Genomic DNA, 22607 nt, shown 5'->3' with positions numbered 1-22607 from the left:
CAGTTCTTACATATATTAAAATTCCATCACTAAGGTGTTACATTGTTTTATCTATAATACACAAGGTTTGAGGAAACAAGAAACCTTTCAGCTCAGTGAGCAAACCTACATCCAGAACTTCAACCTGAGCTACAAATCGTCTCAAAACTTGCTAAAACAAGACATGGCCTAAACATTTGCGAAGGGAATACTAAACTCCTAATAGGATTCATTAAGAGGTCCTGTCACATAATTAAGAGGGGTTAGTCCTTTTGTCTTTTAAGTTAGCTAGTAAAAAATACTAGGCCTATATGTTCTAAATAAGTTAGAAATGTATACCTGTTCTTCATAAAAGAATAAAGAATATTAAACAGATTTTAATGCAGGTAGGTTGTGAAATTTGTTTACTATTTGCCAGTGTGAGTTTCATTTCACTCATACAATTTCATGGAAGTGCTGTTTTATGAGTTAAGGGAATAGTAGCCCTGTTAAAAAGGTATTGGGGAAGTAGTTTGGTGTTCTGTAATCTGTTCAAGTATGATACACAGTTGTTAAGGGCCAATTTAATATTAACATTTTGTGGAGACTTGATAGGAATGGTATTGTTTGTGATATTGATGTAGAAATAGACCGGATAGGGGTTAAAGGTGAATGGGTTGAAAGGGATGTTTTAACTGTAACCTATATTGTAATAGTAAAATATACTACAAAATGAAGTTTTGTGCAAGAGTGAAACAGTGTTATAGTAAATAGCAGGTTCTTAAAGGGTTAAAAATGAACGAATGAATGGGAACCCAGCATTAATGAATATAGCTGGTGAATGATAGCCTATAGCACAGTACCTCACAACCACAAGCTATTCCTTCTTTCAGATTCTTGGTAATCAACAAATCTAATTTGTATCTATAACAGAGTAAATGTTAAAGGCAGAGTGCTGGAAATCAGAAATATAACAAAATACTGAAAATGCTCAACAGGTCAGCATTCAGTGGAGAGAAATTGATGGATAGTTTTTCCGGTTAGTGACCTTGCATCAGAGCTTAACTCAACATTTGAATAAACATGTGAATTTGAGAGTGTTGGATTCTTATCGGTTCTTTCTGAAAGTCTTCACCAAATTTGTATTAATGCATGTGTCAAATCCTGAACAAAGAACAGTACAGGACAGGAATGGGTCCTTTGGCCACCATGCCTACACAACACATGACATCTTTCTAAGTGAAAAGCCTTTTGCCTCTACGCGGTCTATGTCCCTCTATTCCCTGCCTAATCATCTATCTATCAGGATGCCTCTTAAATGTTGCAATTGTACTGCATCCATGACAACTTCTGGCAGCACATCTCAGGCACTTAACACCCTTTTGTGTAATTTAAAAAAAAACTTCCATCACAACTCCTTTTAAACGTAAACCCAATCTATATAGATTCAACATAGAGAGCATCATAGTGTGGTATAGCCAACTGCTCTTTCCAAGACTGTAAGAAGGGCTTTTGCCCGAAACATTGATTTTCCTGCTCTACGGATGCTGCCTGACCTGCTGTGCTTTTCCAGCACCATTCTAATCTTGACTCTAATCTCCAGCATATGCAATACCCACTTTTGCCTGCAAGAAACTACTGTCCTGAGCACAACCTAGACTATCCATTGACTCAATCTATACTTGCCATTGCCTCCGAAAAACAACCAGCATAATCAAAGACCCCTCCCACCCTAGTTATACTCTCTTCCACCTGTTTCCGTTGGGCAGAAGATATAAAAGTTTTGAATAAACGTATAAAAAAATTCAAGAACAACTTGTTATCAGATTTTTTATGTGGCGGTGCCAATGTTGGACTGGGGCGGACAAAGTTAAAAATCACAACACCAGGTTTATAGTCCAACGGGTTTATTTGGAAATACTAGCATATGGAGCACTGCTTCTTCATCACGTAGCTGTGGGGCAGGTTTGTAAGACACAGAATTTATAGCAAAAGATTACACTGTCATGCACCTGAAGCAATATATTGAACAAATCTAGATCGCTGTTAAATCTTTCATCTTTTTAGAATGGGTTTCGGTTCATTAAAATGTAAATCCCTACTTTTAAGTTGCTGCCAGAGGAAGTGGTGGAGGCTAGTACAATTGCAACATTTAACAGGTATCTGGATGGGTATATGAATAGGAAGGGTTTGGAGGGATATGGGCCGGGTGCTGGCAGGTGGGACTAGATTGGGTTGGGATATCTGGTCGGCATGAACGAGTTGGACCGAAGCTGTACACCTCTGACATTCTTAGGATAACGTATAGTTTTATATTAAAAAAAAGTGACATCTCAGCTCACAATAAATTAAAGGGGTGAGGTTAGAGTCTGTCTATATATCAATCTTGAGTCAGACTGGTTCCATTTCCAATAGAGGAATTTGTAAAATGTTACATGGATTGACTGCCTGCAGATGGTGTGCGTTTTGAACAAAATAGAATGTACCTGCAAATTTATAATTCTGCAAATTCAAATTCACCCCATAGACTTGTGTGTGCATACATTTGGGGGGGGATGTGGTATGTGCGTGAGTGTGACGCACTCTGCCTTGGATCTTTGGGTAACCATCCTCCAAGGAGAGGACTTTGGGATATGCAACAATGCAGAGTGGCCAAGCAGAGGCTGATAGCCAAGTTCAGTACCCATGAAGATGGCCTCAACCGGGATCTTGGGTTCATGTCACATGACAGGCGACCTCACTGCACTACATTCTTTCTTTCTTTCTCTCTCACACACTCACACGAGCACACATACATACACTCTACATACTGTCACACTCACGCAGACCCTCTCTCATACACACATACACCCCGCTCATACTCTCACCCACGCACACACCCTCTCACAGGCTTCTACTCTTTCACACTCATGCACACACTCTCTACCAAGTTCTCTCTCATTCACACTAACGCGCACACGCGCACACACCCTCCCTCCCTCACATGCACATGCACACACAGGTCCATGGGGCAAATTTGCATTTGCAGAATTGTAAAATTGCAGGTACATTCTATTTTGTTCAAAAAGCACACATCCTGCAAGCAGACAATCTATGTAACATTTTATTAATTCCTACTTTGGAAATAGAACCAGCATGATTTAAGATTGGGATACAGACAGACTCTAACACACACCTTTAATACATTGTCTGAGCTGAGATGTCACTTTTTGTTTTCTAAAACCTTTAAAGTTATTTCGAGAATACACCTTGAAAGAAGTTCTGGGATTTACAATTAAGGAACTGAAATCTGCAACCCATTCTAAAAGATGAAAGACTTAACAGCAGTTTAGATTTGTTCAATACATTATTTCAATTGTATGACACTAATCTTTTGCTATAAATTCTGTGTCTTATGATCCTGCTCCACAGCTCCGTGATGAAGCAGCAGTGCTCCGAAACCTAGTACTTCCAAATAAATCTGTTGGACAATAATGTGATGTGTTTTTTTTTAATCAAACTTTTGAACCGACCTCTCCAATATTAATTCTGTTTTGTTTTCTTTCTCTCGGCACCTTTTCTGTGGCTGCAACACCATATTCTACACTCTGTCTGCTACCCTGATACAGTTTATATGTACAACGAACCTGTTATGGCATGTAAAACACTTTTCACGGTGTCTCCGTGCATGTGAAAACAATAAATAAATAAACAAATAAATCAAGCAATCAATACCCAGTAGTAATTGACTTTTACTACCCTGCAAAAAGGGTCCATCTATCTGTTCTATCCATGCCTCTCATAATTTTGAAAACTTCTATCAGGTCTACCCTGATTCTTTGACATTGAAGTGAAAACAAGCCAAGTTTGCCCGCTCTCTCCTCATAGCTAGCCCCCTCTAAACCAAACAACTGTTTCTGCACCTGCTCCAAAGCCTCCATATCCTTCTGATAGTATGGCCACCCGCACTGCACACAATATTCCAAATGTGACCTAACTCCAGTTCTGTGCAGCTGCAACATGACTTGCCAATTTTCTTATTTATTTGATTGGAACAATCAGGCATGTGCCGCCTTGACCACCTGATCCACTTGTGTTGCCACTTTCAGAGAACTGTGGACTGTATGCCTAAGTCTGTCTGTAGTTAATACTGGTAAGGGTTCTGCCATTTACTGCCAAGTTAGACCTTCCAAAATGCATTACCTCACATTTGTCTGGATTAAACTCCATTTACCATTTCTGCGCCCAAGGCTTCAGCCTATCTATATCATACCATGACCTCCACAATCCTCCTGTCTATCTATTCTCCTCTAATTCACGTGTGTATATATATATAATTACAAACAACAGGGATCCCAGCACTTATCCCTGTGGAACATCAATGGTCGAAGATTCCCAGTCAGATAAACACTGTTCCACCATTACTCTGTCTACTTTGACCAAGCCAGTTCTGTATTCATCTTATGAGCTCACCACAGTTCCCATTCACCTTTTTGTCTCAGCCTTCTATGCAGGATCATAGAGCCTTCAGCAATTTCCTCACCTGCCTCTCTCAGCATTCTGGGATAACTCTCAACAGGACCTGGGGACTTAGCTACTTTTTAGTGCTCTTCAAAACACCCAATGCCTTTTTTCTAATATTGACATGCCCTAGAATATTAACAAAACTCTCAATCCACAATGGCCTCCTTTCTAAATAGGTGACATTGTTGTTACTTTTTGTGCAGGTTAGGTGGTGTCCCAAGTGAGTAGGCATCGCTGACAGCATGCAGGGAATATGTTGTTGGCAAATTGTAAAACTGCTAGAGGATGAGCCTTGGTTGGAGATGAGTACAAAAGCAGGGATAGAGTGGGCAGGAGGTATCAGATGATGGTTGGAGATGTAGGTTTGCTTGCTGAGCTGTAAGGTTCATTTCCAGATGTTTCATTACCCTACTAGGTAACAGCTTCAGTGGGCCTCAGGCAAAGCAATGCTAATGCAAAGTATTTGTCAAGGACCTCACTCACTTTCTATGACTCCATGCATATTTTCCCTCTTTTGGCCTTGAGCGAACCTATCCTTTCCCTAGCTCCCCTCTTGTTCCTTGAATATGTATGTATATAATGCTTTGGGATTTTCATAGTATCACAGAATCCTTAGTGTGCAAGAAGAGGCCATGCAGCCTATTGAGTCTGCATTGACCCTCCGAAGAGCATCTGCCCTAAACCCAGCTCCCTACACTAGCCCTATAGTGCTGCATATACCACAGCGAGTCCACCTAGCCTGCACATGTGTGGACACTATAGATGATTTAGCAGGGCTAGTCCATCTAACCAGCATATTTTTGGACTGTGGGAGGAAACTGGAGCACCTGGTGGAAGCTCTCTCAGACACGAGAGCTTGTAAACCCTGCAAAGACAGTCAGCCAAGGCTGGAATCAAATTCAGGTCCCTGGCGCTGAGAAGCAGCCACACTAATTACTGAACCATTGTGCCGCCTTCCCCTTAATCCTTAATCCTGTTTGCCAAAGATCTTTCCTGGCCATTTTTAGCAGTCCTAATTCCTTGTTTGAATTCTCTCCTGCTGTCTTTGTATCCTTCAAGGACTCTGTCTGTCTTCAGTTTCCTAAATCTTGCCTGCCTTTCTTTTTGATTTAAGCTCTCAATTTCTCTTGTCATCCAAAGTCCTGAATTTTGCCATCCTTATCCCTCGTTTTCTCAAGAACATGCTGGTCCTGAACTCTGAACAGGAAGTAATCCCAAGATTACTGGTGGTCCTGCTTTTCAACTTCCTACCTAATCTCTCTTCCTGCATATATTGTCAGTACCAATATGGGCCACTACCTCTGGCTGCTGTAGTTGGAACTGCCTGTGTCTGCCTGGATATCCTGAGAGATCCTGGATTCCTAGTGCTGCCATCTTCAAAAGGCCACTACATAACTGGACACACCCTGTCAGATATGAGCTGCGCTACATAGTTCCTAATACTTGCCTTGGACATAGTAGATAAAGGGAAAATTGGCACACCACTTTTCAGGCAGTGTTCTGAAGCTCCTGCTGGATGAGCTGATGCCAGTGTGGACTTCTCCTACCTCAGGACTAGCAGTGGAGGATGCATCTTTTTTTGTAAATGACATTAGTTTTGCTTGTTGTCTGTATAGGGTGTTGCAAGGAACCCACAAACCCACCAACACACTAAAACAGCAGCTAATGAACTTGAAACACCCTATACAGACAACAAGCAAAACTAATGTCATTTACAAAATACCGTGCAAGGATTGTGACAAACAGGCAGAAAACTAGCCACCAGGATACATGAACACCAACTAGCCACAAAAAGATATGACCATCTCTCACTAGTATCCTCACATACGGATGAGGAAGAAGACCAGTTTGACTGGGACAACACGTCTACTCTAGGAGAAGCCAAACAAAGACGCGAACGAGAATTCCTAGAAGCAAAGAGTTCCGTTGGAATGCCATCAACACATACATCGAGTTAGACCCCATCTGCCATCCCGAGAAAAGGAACACGAAGTGACTCCACTACAGGAAATGACATCACCAACCCAAAGAAGCCCGAACATATAAATAGAAAGCAGGAATTTTCAGCATTGCTTCGCCTGAGGCCCACTGAAGCTGTTACCTAGTAGGGTAATGAAACGTCTGGAAATGAACCTTCCAGCTCAGCAAGCAAACCTACATCTAAAACCATCATCTAATACCTCCTGCCCACTCTATCCCTGCTTTTGTACTCCTCTCCAACCAAGGCTCATCCTCTAGCAATTTTACAATTTGCAAACAACATATTCCCTTGCTTGCTCTCTCAGATACCAGCCCTTGACATCACTAACCCTGCATGCTGTCAGCGATGCCTACTCACTCGGGACACCACCTAACCTGCACAAAAAGTAACAATAATGTCACCTATTTTTATCTCCTGTAATACTTGCCTGTCGTTCATTCCTGGAAGAAAACAGCCTATAGTAGGGTAGAGTGGGATGCTATCTGTCTATCAGCTGCTCAGCCTTTTGAGGAGGGAATCCTGGTTTTGACTAGCCTGAGCAGGCCCTAGACTGGTTTTGGCGGTTGCCTTTATTTGCTGTGCCAGGAACTTTGAGTGAAGGCTATTCCCTTGTCTCGAATGAGGCTTGCTCATAACTATTACAAGCTTCCTGGCTTTGTGCTTGGTGTTAAACAGCATGGCAGGGCAACAGTTATTTAAGACTGTATCTGTCTGAGAGGGCAAAGCACAAAAATGCAAGGCAATGGAAAGCAGGGGTTGCAGTGGCATTCAGTAGGCTTTGAGTGAATGACAGTTATCACAGCAAGCAAACAGCTGGGAGATGCAGCCTCACGCAGCTGATGAGCTGGGTGTATTACCCTGAGCTCAATGTGTCCTTGCTGCAGCATTATATTGATAGTTGCCAATGTAGCTGAGGTATATTGAAACTGCAGAAGCATCCGGTGGATCAGAGATGTGCCACATAGATCATAAGAAATAGGAACAGGAGTAGGCCATTTGGCACCTCAAGTCTGCTCAGCCATACAATAGGACTATGGCTGATGTGTCCAGTTTTGTGCCCTTTCCCTGTAACGCTGATTCACCAACGGATCAAGAATTTATAGCTCAGCCCTAAATATCTTTCCTCTCAGCGGCCGGTGGCAAGGAGTTCCCAAGGCATTCAGCCCTCCGAAGAAATTCCTCCTTATCTCAGTCTGAAATTGGCTTCTCTTTATTATGAGACAATGCCCTCCAGACTGTCCCATGATGGGAAGCACCCTCTCCACATTTATCCTGTCAAGCCCCTTAAGAATCCTATATGTTTTGATGAGATCACCTCTCGTTTTTCTGAACTCCAATGAGTACAGTCCCAACCTGTTTAATCTGTGCTAATAAAATAATCTTTCCACACCAGGGATCCTCCTAGTGAACCTTCTCTGAACTACCTCAAATTAAATGATCGATTTCCTTTAAATAACTGCTCACAGTAGTGCAGCTGGTGTTCTCACCAGTACCTTATACAGTTGCAGTAAGGCTTCCCTATTCTTGTACTCCAACCCCCTTGAATTAAGGACCAGCATTCCGTTAGCCTTCCTGATTACCTACTGCACCCTGTGTGCTAGCTTTGAGTTTTGTGCACAAGTATTCCCAAGTCAAGTCCCTTTTTGTGTTGCAGATTTTTGGGAGTTTCTGTCCATTTAAGTAATTCTTTGTTCTTTTGTTCTTCCTTACAAAATGAGCAACTTTACATTTTCCCACATTTTACTCTATTTGCCAACTTTTTGCCCACTTACTTTAGCCAAATGATACCTCTCTGTGAACTGTTTGTATCCCCCTCACAACTTGCCTTTCCACCTATTTTAATATGGTCAGTTTTGACGACAGTACACTCACTTACTTCCTTCCAGTCTTTACAATATATATTAAACGGTTATGGTCTCATCACTGATCCTGTGGAAGCCCACTGGTCACGGGTTGCCAACCTGAAAAAGAACCCCTTATCCCCACTTGCTGTTTCCTACCCATCAGCTAATTCTCTGTCCATGTCAATATACAACCTCTAATAACCTTTGGTCAGGTACCTTGTTGAACACCTGCTATGGATTGTTCCATTTCTTCTCAAACTAAATAATTGCAAGTACATTAAAATATGAAATAAAAAGAAAGGAGTATTTGGGATTTGGAAAGGGGATTTGGATGTGAACATAGGAGATAAGTTTGCAGATTACACCAAAATTGGTGGTGTCGTGGACAATGAAGGAGATTATTTCAGAGTACAACGAGATTTTGATCAGATGGTCCAATGGATCGAGGAGTGAGAGATGGAGTTCAATTTGAATAAATGTGAGGTGCTGCATTTTGGAAAGAAAAAATCAGGGTAGGACTTATACATTTAATGGCAAGGTCCTGGGGAGTGTTGAACAAAGAGACCTTGGAGTATAGGTTCATAGCTCCTTGAAAGTGGAGTCTCAGGTAGATAGGATAGTGATGAAGGTATTTGGTATGCTTTCCTTTATTGGTCAGAGCATTAAGTATGGGATTTGGGAGGTCATGTTGTGACTGTACAGGACATTGGTTAGACCACAAATGGAATATTGTGTGCAGTTCTGATCTCCTTCATATTGGAAAGAAATTTTGAAACTTGAAAGGGTTCAGAAAAGGTTTACAAGGATGTTGCCAGGATTGGAGGATTTGAGCTATAGGGAAATGCTGAATAGGCTGTTTTTCTTGGATAGATAAAAACAATGACTGCAGATGCTGGAAACCAGATTCTGGATTAGTGGTGCTGGAAGAGAACAACAGTTCAGGCAGCATCTGAGGAGCAGTAAAATTGACGTTTCGGGCAAAAGCCCTTCATCAGGAATACAGGCAGAGAGCCTGAAGGGTGGACAGATAAGCTAGAGGAGGGTGGGGGTGGGGAGAAAGTAGCATAGAGTACAATAGGTGAGTGGGGGAGGGGATGAAAGTGATAGGTCAGGGAGGTGGGTGGAGTGGATAGGTGGAAAAGAAGATAGGCAGGTAGGACAAGTCATGGGGACAGTGCTGAACTGGAAGTTTAGAACTGGGGTGAGGTGGGGGAAGGGGAAATGAGGAAACTGTTGAAGTCCACATTGATGCCCTGGCGTTCAAGTGTTCCGAGGCAGAAGATGAGGCATTCTTCCTCCAGGCGTCTGGTGGTGAGGGAGCGGTGGTGAGGGAGCGGTGGTGAAGGAGGCCTAGGACCTCCATGTCCTTGGCAGAGTGGGAGGGGGAGTTGAAATGTTGGGCCACAGGGTGGTGCGGTTGGGCCACAGTGCGGGTGTCCCGGAGATGTTCCCTAAAGCGCTCTGCTAGGAGGCATCCAGTCTCCCCAATGTAGAGGAGACCGCATCAGGACCAACGGATACAATAAATGATATTAGTTGATGTGCAGGTAAAACTTTGGATGTGGAAGGCTCCTTTAGGGCCTTGGATAGAGGTGAGGGAGGAGGTGTGGGCGCAGGTTTTGCAATTCCTGCGGTGGCAGGGGAAGATGCCAGGACGGGAGGGTGGGTTGTAGGGGGGCGTGGACCTGACCAGGTAGTCACTGAGGGAACGGTCTTTGCGGAAGGCGGAAAGGGGTGGGGAGCGAAATATATCCCTGGTGGTGGGGCCTGTTGGAGGTAGCGGAAATGTCGGCGGATGATTTGGTTTATGCGAAGGTTGGTCGGGTGGAAGGTGAGCACCAGGGGCGATCTGTCCTTGTTACGGTTGGAGGGTGGGGTCTGAGGATGGAGGTGTGGGATGTGGACGAGATGCATTGGAGGGCATCTTTAACCACGTGGGGAGGGAAATTGTGGTCTCTAAAAAAGGAGGCCATCTGGTGTGTTCTGTGGTGGAACTGGTCCTCCTGGGAGCAGATACGGCGGAGGCGGAGGAATTGGGAATACGGGTTGGCATCTTTGCAAGAGGTAGGGTGGGAAGAGGTGTAATCCAGGTAGGTGTGGGAGTCGGTGGGTTTGTAAAAAATGTCAGTGTCAAGTCGGTCGTCATTAATGGAGATGGAGAGGTTCAGGAAGGGGAGGGAGGTGTCAGAGATGGTCCAGGTAAATTTAAGGTTAGGGTGGAATGTGTTGGTGAAGTTGATGAATTGCTCAACCTCCTCGCAGGAGCACGAGGTGGCACCAATGCAGTCATCAATGTAGCGGAGGAAGAGGTGGGGAGTGGTGCCAGTGTAATTACGGAAGATCGACTGTTCTACATAGCCAACAAAGAGACAGGCACAGCTGGGGCCCATACGTGTGCCCATGGCTACCCCTTTGGTCTGGAGGAAGTGGGAGGATTTGAAGGAGAAATTGTTAAGGGAGAGGACCAGTTCAGCCAAACGAATGAGTGTGTCGGTGGAAGGGTACTGTTGGGGACATTGGGAGAGGAAAAAACGGAGGGCTTGGAGGCCCTGGTCATGACGGATGGAGGTGTAGAGGGATTGGATATCCATGGTGAAGGTGAGGCGTTGGGGGCCGGGGAAACGGAAGTCTTGGAGGAGGTGGAGGGCGTGGGTGGTGTCTCGAATGTATGTGGGGAGTTCCTGGACTATGGGGGATAGGACAGTGTCGAGGTAGGTAGAGATGAGTTCAGTGGGGCAGGAGCATGCTGAGACAATGGGTCGGCCAGTGTGGTCAGGCTTGTGGATCTTGGGAAGGAGGTAGAACCGGGCAGTGTGGGGTTCCTGGACTATGAGGTTGGAAGCTGTGGGTGGGAGATCTCCTGAGGTGATGAGGTTTTGTATGGTCTGGGAGATGATGGTTTGGAATATCGGAGGCTGAGGGGTGACCTGATAGATGTTTATAAAATCATGAGGGACGTAGATAGGATAAATAGACAAAGTCTTTTCCCTGGATTTGGAAGTTCAGAACAAGAGGGCATAGGTTTAGGGTGAGGGGGAAAGACTATAAAGGGATCAGAGGCCAACTTTTTCACATAAAGGGTGGCATATATGGAATGATTTACCAGAGGAAGTTATGGAGACTGGTACAATTACAGCATTTCAAAGGCACCTGGATGGGTTAATGAACAGGACCTGTTCAAAGGAGTATGGGCCAAGTGCGAGCAAATGGGACTAGATTAGGTTAGGGTATCTGGTTGGCATGGACAAGTTGGACTGAAGGGTCTATCTCCATGCTGCACATCTCTATGACTCAGCAATTTTAAACATTTTCATTAAAATTTCGCCCCATCAGTTTATTTTTAAAATCTTGAGATTATAGTTGGACTTTTGCAACAAAATGTAAGTTTTTTATTTAATCAGTAGTTCATAGATATTTTATATCTAGAATCATGGCATGCTTCCCATCCTTAATTACCATAAACCTTCATTTGTGCTATTTCCAAATCCATGACACCTATGATTTAGAATGATTTGGAGATGCTGGTGTTGGACTGGGGTGTACAAAGTTAAAAATCACACAACACCAAGTTATAATTCTGCAGGTTTATTTGGAAGCACTAGCTTTCAGAATGCTGCTCCTTCATCAGGTGGTTGTGGAGAATAAGATTGTAAGACACAGAATTTATAGCAAAAGTTTCCAATGTGATGTAACTGAAATTATATATTGAAAAGGACCTGGATTGTTTGTTAAGTCGCTCATCTTTTAGAATGACCATGTTGGTTTTAGTTCTTTCATACGTAAACCGCAAAACTTTTTAAATAAGTTACATTGTCAAGTGAACTTTAACAATTGGTGTCATGTCGGCGCAGATAATGTATTGAAGGTGTGAGCTTCCCTGTGTGAGGCTGTCTGTGCCACAATGGTCAGACTGATTCTAATCTTACAAAAGACTTGTATGTGTACGTGTGCATGTGCGGGGTGGGTGAGGTGGGGTGGGGTGGTGTTGGGGGAGGGTTATGAGTGTGTGTGTGTGTGTGGGAGTGCATGCACACATACACATACGTTTCTGGGGTGAATTTGTACTTGCAGAATTACATTTTACTTTGCTCAAAAACTGCATGAATCCATGTAAGATTCTGTAAATCCTTTTTTTTAGATTAGAATCAGTCTGACCCTCGCACAGGGAAGCTCACACCTCCAATACATTATCTGGGCCGACATGACACCAATTGTTAAAGTTCACTTGACAATGTAACTTCTAAAAAAAGTAATGTAACTTGCAATTTACATATGAAAGAACTGAAACCAACATGGTCATTCTAAAAGATGAGCGACTTAACAAACAATCCATGTCCTTTTCAATATATAATTTCAGTTACATCACATTGTAAACTTTTGCTATAAATTCTGTGTTTTACAATCTTATTCTCCACAACCACCTGATGAAAGCTAGTGCTTCCACATAAACGTGTTGGACTATAGCCTGGTGTTGTGTGATCTTTAACAATGATTTAGAATGATAAACACAGCCAAGCATGGCAAACAGCTGCACCTGTAGGTTCCCTTTCAAATTGCACTATCTTGTTGTGGAACTGTATCATTGTTGTTTTGTTGTTATTGGATCCCAATCCTGGTGCTCCCTCATTAATAGTTCTCTGATGTACCCTTGCACAGACTGCAAGAACTGAAGATGGCTGCACAGCAACCTTTTGAGCATTATAGAGGTGCAACAAATGCTGGCCTCATCATAAATCTCATGAATGAATTCATATAAAATGCTTCAGTAACTGTATAACTGGAAGAAATGACTTCCATTCATTTAGCTTCTGGACTGGAAGACTGAAACCTGAATTATGCCTGGTAAAAGTCTGGAAAATAATCTGGCAAATAAATTTGAACAGCCACCAAATACTAGAAATTATTGACGTGCATTTAATAAACAAAATGGATAAGTATATGAAGGAGAAAGGGGCATAATGCTATTGCTAATAGGATTAGATAGAGGAGTGGAATGAGACTTTACCTAGAATATAAATTCTAGCAAGCATCAAGCTGAATGGCCTGTTTTTACTGTATGTTATGTACAGTTCAGTGCATCGTCAGATTAATAATCAGATCTAATCTAGCCAGTATCAATCTAAGAGATATTACTTTTAAATATGAGCAAGATCGTTGTATTTCTTACTGTGTTGTAGGCCTTGTCCTCTATTATTTGAGGAATATGTTTACATTGCACAGAGATTGAAGATGAATGTGTTTGTTGCAGTTTTCAACTAGCTGCAAGAGATATAGCAATGAGATGGTGTTATAGGAGAACGTCTACGTAATCCTGAGAATGGCTGACACCAGTAGAGAATAAGAATATGACTGCTCTTCTGAAAAACATGTATCCCTCCTTTATAGAAATATGTGAAAACATTCATGGAAGCTTAACTTTTGGAGTTTGAGACCTTGAGTAAGTGAATATTTTTGGGAATACAGGCTTGTATTTAAAAATTATAGTTATTTGAACTTCTGGGTTGAAAAGGAATTGTGTTCAGCTCAAATTGTGACCTACCTGTTAATTACTGAAGTCAAAAGGTTAATGTGTGCTGGAAACCATCTGTTTTTTCTGGAAATCAAATGACTTTAGAGAAGCAGATAAGTATGGTTTTCAAGATGAGGGGGGACTTGTTCCTGTAAGTACAGGGGGAATACAAACCTCAGCTTCTAGAGGACTCCTCTGCCCTATTTCTGTAACACTCTCAATCTTTTCTGTTGTATAGGAAGGTTTAGCAGGATACAGGCAAAATGCTGACACATGGGATTAGATCCATGGATTCGGGTATCTGGTTGATGCAGACGAGTTGGACTGAAGAGTCCGTTTCGATGCTGTTTAATTATAGGACTCTATTGCTCTCACCATTGAGTACAGGAATAAGGACATTGGTGAGGCCACCTTTTGGAGTACTGTGTACAGTTCTGGTCATCCTGCAGTAGGAAGAATATTATTGAATTGGAGAGGGTTCAGAAAAGATTTACCTGGATGTTGCCAAAACTGGAAGGTTTGACTTTTAAGGAGAGGCTAAATAGGCTGGGATATTTTTCACTGGAGTGTTGGATGTTGAGGGGTGACCTTATGGAGTTTATAAACTCATGAGGGGTATAGATAAGGTGAATAACAAAAGTCTTTCCCCAAGGGTAGGGGAGTTCAAAAGTAGGGGACGTACTTTTAAGGTGAGAAGACAAAGGTTTAAGAGGGGCCTGAGGAACAACCTTTCACAAAGAGTGTGGTTCATATGCAGAATGAGCTGCCAGAGGAAGTGGTAAATGCAAGTACAGTTACACTTAAAAGGCATTTGAACGGGTACATGATTAGGAAAGGTTTAGAGGGATATGGGCCAAATGCAGGCAAGTGGGACTAGTTTAGTTTAAGAAACTAGGTCAGTATGAACATGTTGCATCGAGGGGGTCTGTTTCCATGCTGTATGACTCTCTGACTGGGGGATTATGCTAACTAATGGTTGCTTTGAAATACTGCCTAATCTTTAATTTCTTCAAAATAGAATTCTGTGCCTCGAGAAGTCATTGAAGAAGTTGCAATGTTTCCTGAGGAATCTTTTGCACCCTTAGATGTCTCTGGGAATTGTATTTCCGAATGTTAACATTTATGTCACCTGGTCAAGCTGAAGCAGTTCACTATGACCATTTTTCAACAACTTGATTGGAATCAGAACTGGACATTTGTAATCAATCTCTAGCTGTTGCCAATTCTTTGTTAATAGCAATTTCCTGTAGCCATATAAAAGTTACCACATTATTCTCCTTTGTTGCCAAATGCTTGATCCATGTTTTCTTTTCAGCCACTACCTCTGCAGTGACTTGCTTTTGTTGTGTGATTGCATCTGTGAGAAGGATTAGGTGAATTATAGTTTTAATTCTGGATTATCGTTTAGATGTTAATCAGCAGTTGGTGCTTGCTTTAAAAATATATTTATTCATAAACTAATTATTTTGTGTTCACTAAAGAAGACTAGCGTTTAATAGTACTCAAAAGAAGCCATTAACCATTTTTGGTAATTGAATCCACTCTTTACACTTATGGTGGAACTTGATTGCTCCTATCATGGTCGTAACAATGTAAAAGGAGAGTGAGGAATTCTCATGTCATGATCAATATTCTCCCTTCAGACAAGAGACATTTGCTGGTTGTTCATCACATTGTTCACAGTCTGAAATGTTTGTGATGTCTCATGCTTATGAATGGTGATGTACAAACGTGTGTTCTTTATAATTCACAGGTTAAAGCCTGTTTCTTTACCAGGTATGAAATCAGACATGTCAGAAGTACTTTCAGTGGGTGATTTGTGAATTAGACCTTGCAGCTAATTGTTTCCCAGCTTGCTTAAAATTCTGTCATGAACATTTTTCTGACTTCATAATTGTTAAAAATAAATAGAAACTTCAACAAATTTTGAATTAAACATTGACAACTGTCCATGAGTACAGTGTTGTGCTTTGAATATTGTACTTCCTTTTCATAGAATCTCAGCGTAGAAGATGGCTTTAATAGAAATACAGGAAAAAGGAGTGGGAGTAGCTGTTTGGCCTCCTGAGCCTGCCTGCCTGCCTGTGCCTGCCTCCACCACACTCACTGGCAGAGCATTCCAGTTCCTAATAACTTACTGTGTGAAAAAGTTGTTCTTTTATATCACCAGTGTCTTTTGTTTTGGCAATTATCTTTAAATATATCTATTTTTGTTTTTGATCCTTCCATCAATGGAAGCACTTTTTCTTTATTCATTCACAGGATGAGGGCATCACTGGCTAGGCCAGTATTTATTGCCCATCGCTAATTGCCCATAGCACAGTTATGAGTCAACCACATTGCTGTGAGTCTGGAGTCACTTGTAGGCCAGACTGGGTTGGGATGGCGGTTTCTCTCCTTAAAGGGCATTAGTGAACCAGATGGGGTTTTCCAACAATCTGCAATGGACTCATGGTCATTAGATATGGGGTGGCACAGTGGCTCAGTGGTTAGCACTGCTTCCTCACAGCTCCAGGGACCCAGGTTCAATTCCAACTTTGGGGGACTGTCTGTGTGGAGTTTGCACATTCTCCCCGTGTCTGTGTGGGTTTCTTCTGGATGCTCCGGTTTCCTCCCATAATCCAAGTATGAGGATAAAATATAACCTGGTGACATTTATGGGCAAGTGCATGACAAAGCAGAAATCTTCACAAGGCACTTTATCCATGTGTGGACATTTCTTCAAAAGCAAGATGACTTATACTGTGAGTGATGTCATTACGTAGTTTTTTTGTACATCATTTATGCAGAAACCAGTAAACAGGAAATTAATTCAAGGTTTTTGGAGAATTAGACATCGGATGCCATCAATTTTATAATTATGGGTTGCTGTCAATACTGCAAGAAAATATCTAAATTGATGTGTTTAGGCATTGAAACTTTTTGAATCCCATATTGAGTGTTTTTATCATGTAATTATTTTCAGTAATAAAAAGTCTTCTGTAAATTGAATTTCTCAATTATGCCAAACTATTATTTTTATGTGACAAAATGTTTTATCAGAGGTACATTACTTAATGCAAACTTTTGCATTTGTTTTTCTCTAGTCTTGTAGCAAAAATGACTTTGGCCTAATTGGAGTAGACTGTATCTATTTACTTGTACCATTTTTTAATATTTTACAGAGCCAAAGACAGCATGTACCATTCTCTGACTTATGCCACAATATTGGAAATGCAAGCTATGATGACCTTTGAACCTGAAGATATTACTGTTGCAGGGAACACAATGAAAGATGCCCAGATAATCTGCCAAAAGCAAGTTGTCTTTCTTTTTAAATTTAGGAAATTTAGTTGTTATTTATGAAAATGTAGGAGAAAATAAAATTGATTTAATTGAATGCTTGTTATTATTTTGACTCCAAATACCAAAATAGAGGATTCACATTTATTACTTTGCTTCATAGTCAAGATAGATATAGCAAAGGAGAACTTTTAAATCATTTAAATGAAAATCATAAATATATATATTTATAAGTCTTTGTGGATAAAATGTGTTTTGTAGAAGTTGTAAAATGGCATTACAGTAAAATAAATCTAGTTGCTCGTGTATTACAGAGCAGTGCCGACTAAGGCTCCAGCTGTGGAAACAATAGTCAGTCTCAGGAGCAGAGGGAAGTTACATTATCTTTGGGTGAAGTTGACATGAGGTTTACATGGTGAATTTGCTCTTCAGCTGGAGCCATTCTCTCAAATCCTAATTCCTTGCCTTTGATGCATCGTGTTAATAGTGCTTCTATGTCAAATATGGGAAAGTGAGGATTGGCGATACTGGAGAGTCAGAGTTGAGTGTTTTCCAGTGCCACATTTTATCCATCCTATGTCAAATATGACAGGTTTCCTTTTAAATTATATTTTATTACCTGTGCCTCAACAACAATTTGTGATGAACCATCCATGTTATAATAACATTGTGTACATAATTGCATCTTCCAACCTCCATTGTATTTTCTAATCATTTCAGCCTAGTGAAATCTAGTTTTCTCCTAGGGATGCATTGCACCACTGTCCACTTCCAGCATAGGCCTTGGAATAAACTAACCTGAGAAGGTCACTCCCTCTAGCATACACTGTGACCACAACAAGCAACTTTAACTCCACATTCCAATGTTCCACTGGAATGATGCTATTTACCAGATCTGGACCATATATATCCATTCAGTAAATTTGCATATCACTGAACAAAGATTATCATGTTAAGCAATAAGAGAGTCCTAACACTAATATTGTTTAATGGACCAAGCACTCAACTTGCATGAGAGTCAATAAAATAGTTTGGAGTTGTAACAGTGAGTTCCTGTATTTGACTGACTGCTGTGACATCCTTGTAGGAACAGTAGAGGTGAAAGTGTCCTGCTTACACAACTGATATGAGGACTACAATAGCAGTGCATTTGGGTGGACAGGAGATAGAGCAGAGACTATGGAAGAGCAATGCTGTGCATGGTATCCTATGGCAACTTGGAGCTGGACTGCTCTGTGCTTCTTAGTGGGACTGGAGGCTGCCTGACAGGCCAGGTGATGCATTCAGCATCATTATCAGCATTCTCCTGTACTTCCACCCAATTTATATCATAATTGAAGTATCTTATTGCAGAATTCATCTTGGACCTCATCCTACACCGAGCTAGTGCAAAGTTTATCCTCTTTCCCCTGGCCTGGCTGCAAATGTATCCTTCAAAGCTATTGCATTGGCAGTAACTGAGCTGGTGGCTATCTGGTCAAATGAGAAGGCCACTTTGATTGCAAAGGTGCAATCTTTGCTGTTCCTCTTCCATAATGTGCTGTGGCTGGGAAGGCAACATTTCTTCGTTAACTAAGAGTAGGAATTCAATAAGGGAAAGGTTGAGATGAGAGAAAACAGGGAAAACAAGATGTTCATAGTCTCCCTATTAGTAGCTTGCAAATCAATGGCAGATAACAGGGTGAGGGTGAACTAGAAGTTGGGAAAGGGCTTATGGCAGGTTTATAGCCATTGTCCCTTCTAAAGGAAGGATGTTGTTAAATTTGAGAAGGTGCAAAAAAGATTTACAAACATGTTGCAGGCCTGGTGGGTTTGAGTAACAAGGAGAGGCAGAATAGGCTGGGGCGTTTTTCCTTGGATCATCTGAGGCTGAGAATGATCTTTAAAAAATGATGAGTGGCATGAATAGGGTGCATAGCCAACATGTTTTCCCTAGGATGGTCCAAAACTACAGAGCATATGTTTAAGATAAGAGATAGACCGGAGGGCTAATGTTTTCATTCTGAGGGTGGTGCATATGTAAAATGAGCTGCCAGAGGAAGTGGTAACGATGGGTAAAATTACAACATTTAAAAGGCCTCTAGGTAAGTATATGAACAGGATGATTTCGAGGGATATAGGCCTAATGCTGGTAAATGGGACTAGGTCAGATTGGGATGTCCAGTTGACGCGGAAGAATTGGACCAAAGGGCCTGTTTCTGTTGTTTGACTATTCCCAAAGTATCCTTAATATTGTCCATGATACTAGGCGTCATTGCAATATTGGGAGATTGGGCTGGTTTTTGGAGCCTACAAGACCAAACATGTGGCTGGCAGATAATTAAGGTGAGAGCTGAGGTTTCTGTTTCTGGCTTCCTATTTAGAGATTAACTTAGTGTTCTGTTTGTGGCAAATCAGGGCTAACACCCTCCCATGGTGGGTTTCCATTTGTAGTAGACTTGCATGGTATGAATACTCATTAAAACACCCTACAATTTCATATTATCTTCATAATAAAATTGGTGCATGAGAACCTCATAACAGTTTGAGTAGCTCAAGATGAGCAAGAGAGCCTGTTGTGCAGTGGGATCAGGGACATAGATGCATGGAACGGGCTTCCAGCTGAAAGGAGAGGGTGGGGTTCAGGACATGATAATTGAATGATTGAAGAGGGAAGGATCTGGCATTGAGTATGGTCCGGGCAGTGAGAACAGTCAGTCAGTGTAAGAAATTGAGGAGCTTAAAATGCCCCACATATGGGTCAATCTCACGGTGTTGGTTGACAGAGTTCTTAACAGGGCTTTGTGTTGACCTCCATTTCAGCCATTCCTGTTGAGTGTGAGATGTGGGGGAATGTCCTTTGCAGTACATAGAAGGTTGGAATAGTTGAGCCATAAGCATTAGTATTTGCCAATATATGCTAAACATCAAGGGTTTAGCTTTCGACTAAACTAATCTCAACAGAAAATGATATACCACATGAATAAGGTGAAATCATTGTAAGTTGAAATATTTACAAGTGAAATTTAAATTTCAAACTATTAAGACGGGCTTTACACTGCTCACCGAGTTTTATATTATTGGTAATAGAGATGGAGAAGAAAGTTGTGTTTGTGATGAATCATGTGGGAACTGGCAAAAAGAGTGGAAGTGGTGCCCACATCCTGCTTGCCATCAAGACCATGATTAAAATTCCACCGAAGATATTAGGCCTGACTACCAGATATGATGCAGGATTTGTGCTAAGGGTACAGTGCATCAATCTGCATAAGAGGTTTAAGGAATGATGGATATGAAATAGCATATGAAAATGCATTTCTTAATCTCAACTTCCCAAGTGAGATTAGTTGCCCTGTGGCACTGTTCTGAACAGAAATTGACCTCCCTGTCCACCTGCTCCTAGTCTCCTCTGTGGGTTATCTTTGGAGGGCCTCCTGGCCCTGTGGAGCCATATAACACCATTTTTCCTGCTAGTTAATTTATAACTTAGCTGATCCAAATCTCTGCTTTGCTTTTCCATTTTCTTTCTATAGTATTGGCTCAGTGGTTAGCACTGCTGCCTTAGCACTAGGGACCCCGGGTTCAATTCCAGCCTCGGCGACTGTGTGGAGTTTGCACGCTGTCCCCGTGTCTGTGTGGGTTTCCTTCAGGTGCTCCCATTTCCTCCCACAGTCCAAAGCTGGTCAGGTGAATTGGCCATGCTAAATTGCCCATAGTGTTGGTTGCACTACTTGGGGATAAATGTAGGGGAATGGGTCTGGATGGGTTACTCTTTGGAGGTTTGGTGTGGATTTTTGGGCCGAATGGCCTGTTTCCACACTGTCGGGAATCTAATCTAATCTAATCTAAACTTCCAGTAATTCATTGCAACTTCTCTTTGAGAGGAATGTACTGCCTTTAAAAGCACCTGATGCCATCAGCAAGCACTACTTGGCTCTCTGCCAAGTGCGAAGTTAGTCAGCATGACTAATGTTTTGGCCAATAATCATGAAGAAAGGGTAGCAGCATCAGATTTCCTTTCTAGTTAACTCAGAAACGGTGTCGGCTGGTTATGAATGGTGACCTCTGTTCTCAAATAATGGTGCAATTCAATTTTTAGCCCATAAACCTGCTATGTCCACAATCTGATTTAAAAATACTTCACTGAAAGAAGATTTGTTTTAACCCTTTCAAATGTCAGACAGCACAGCTGTTGTACCAGAATAATGAATGAAATCTTTTCATTCAGTGTGTTCTTTGATTGTTAAACATATTCATCGGTTGTATCTTTTTTTTCCAGTCTGAGCCATAGTCCACACTGAAATTAATTTTTAATTTTTAAAAGATCTATTATCAGCATATCATAAATAACCGTTCAAACTCTTCGTGTTCACCTATTAAATTGCAAGAGTATAACTCAAAAAAAAATGTATCAGGATCAAGATGCAATGTTAAGTTCTTCAACAAGCACATCGCTCGACCATCAGGTGGTATGGCAGAAATAACTACGGTCAATGAATTAAGCAAACAAATAATTGCAATATGTCACATTGAGTATAGATATACTGTTGTGTAATTGTAAAAGTATAGTGGACTCTGTCACTTTAAGGGCCTGTTACCTGCTGTAATGGTGGCATCCTTGTCCATTTTGGGCAGGAACCTTTGCTGTCAAATCTTGCTTCTTTTAGAGCAAACAGCTCTATAATAAAGCTGCTGCTGTTTAAAGCTTTGCCCTCTTGAACATATACTTTTTTGCTTGCTTTTGATGCTTCGTTCTATGGGCTTGGTGAAAATGTTATCATAGCACAAACTTGTATTTTCAGCATAAACAGAGTATGAAAAGTACATTGTCACCTTCCTTGTCATATCCATAGGGTAGTAACCTGGCTTTTGTTTTTCTTTTTTAGGTTTCGGAAAAAGACTACTGTTACAGACTCGATCAACAGTTTAATGAATAGGCATGCTGCAGAAAAATTTACTGAAGGTTAGTATAATGTATTATAATTTCCCTCCACTAGTTCTGAAAACATGCCTTTATTGCCACTTTTAAAAACTTATAACTGATGATACATGATAGATTTTTGTAAATCTTCCCTTGCCCATATCTGCTGATATTGTCTGACATAAAACCCACCCATTATTAATGAGTGAGTCTGAATGGTGAATACTGCAGGCTGTCAGTTTTTGTATGGCTATAGCAACTCAAGGTGCTGCTTTTACTGACTTGAACTTTGAGCACCCAAATCCTTCCAGGTCACCAAATTTCCCTTATTCCAAGTATAATTATTAGTAAAATGGTGCAATATCCACTCAACTTCCTAAGCTATCAAGGAATTTAAATATTTTGGTTTTGTAAGGCTTTTGAAAGTAAAGTTTCCTCTTGTTAAACAGCAAGTAACTCACGTCTAAATTATTGCAGTGTTCTATTGAACCTTTTCTTTTGACTTGTCTCATTTTACTTGGAGAAAGTGAGGACTGCAGATGCTGGAGATCAGAGCTGAAAAATGTTGCTGGAAAAGCGCAGAAGGTCAGGCAGCATCCAAGGAGCAGGAGAAGGGCAGACCAGAGAAAG

The 22607-nt window shown here is 41.4% G+C and overlaps 1 protein-coding gene across 1 annotated transcript in view; it reads left to right on the top strand.

The window, feature by feature from the left end:
* Positions 1-22607, top strand: part of ttc39a (tetratricopeptide repeat domain 39A) — a 104299-nt gene that overhangs the window by 22116 nt on the left and 59576 nt on the right. The window contains exons 3-4 of the mRNA XM_072574274.1: positions 16960-17091; positions 21943-22019. Coding sequence (XP_072430375.1) covers positions 16960-17091; positions 21943-22019 — 209 coding nt within the window. The remainder of the gene's footprint in view (positions 1-16959; positions 17092-21942; positions 22020-22607) is intronic.

This window comes from Chiloscyllium punctatum, chromosome 7 (assembly GCF_047496795.1).
Source record: "Chiloscyllium punctatum isolate Juve2018m chromosome 7, sChiPun1.3, whole genome shotgun sequence".
In the NCBI taxonomy this organism is placed as follows: Eukaryota; Metazoa; Chordata; class Chondrichthyes; order Orectolobiformes; family Hemiscylliidae; genus Chiloscyllium; species Chiloscyllium punctatum.
The sequence above is the reverse complement of the archived record's forward strand: the minus strand, read 5'-3'. Positions and strand labels throughout refer to the sequence as shown.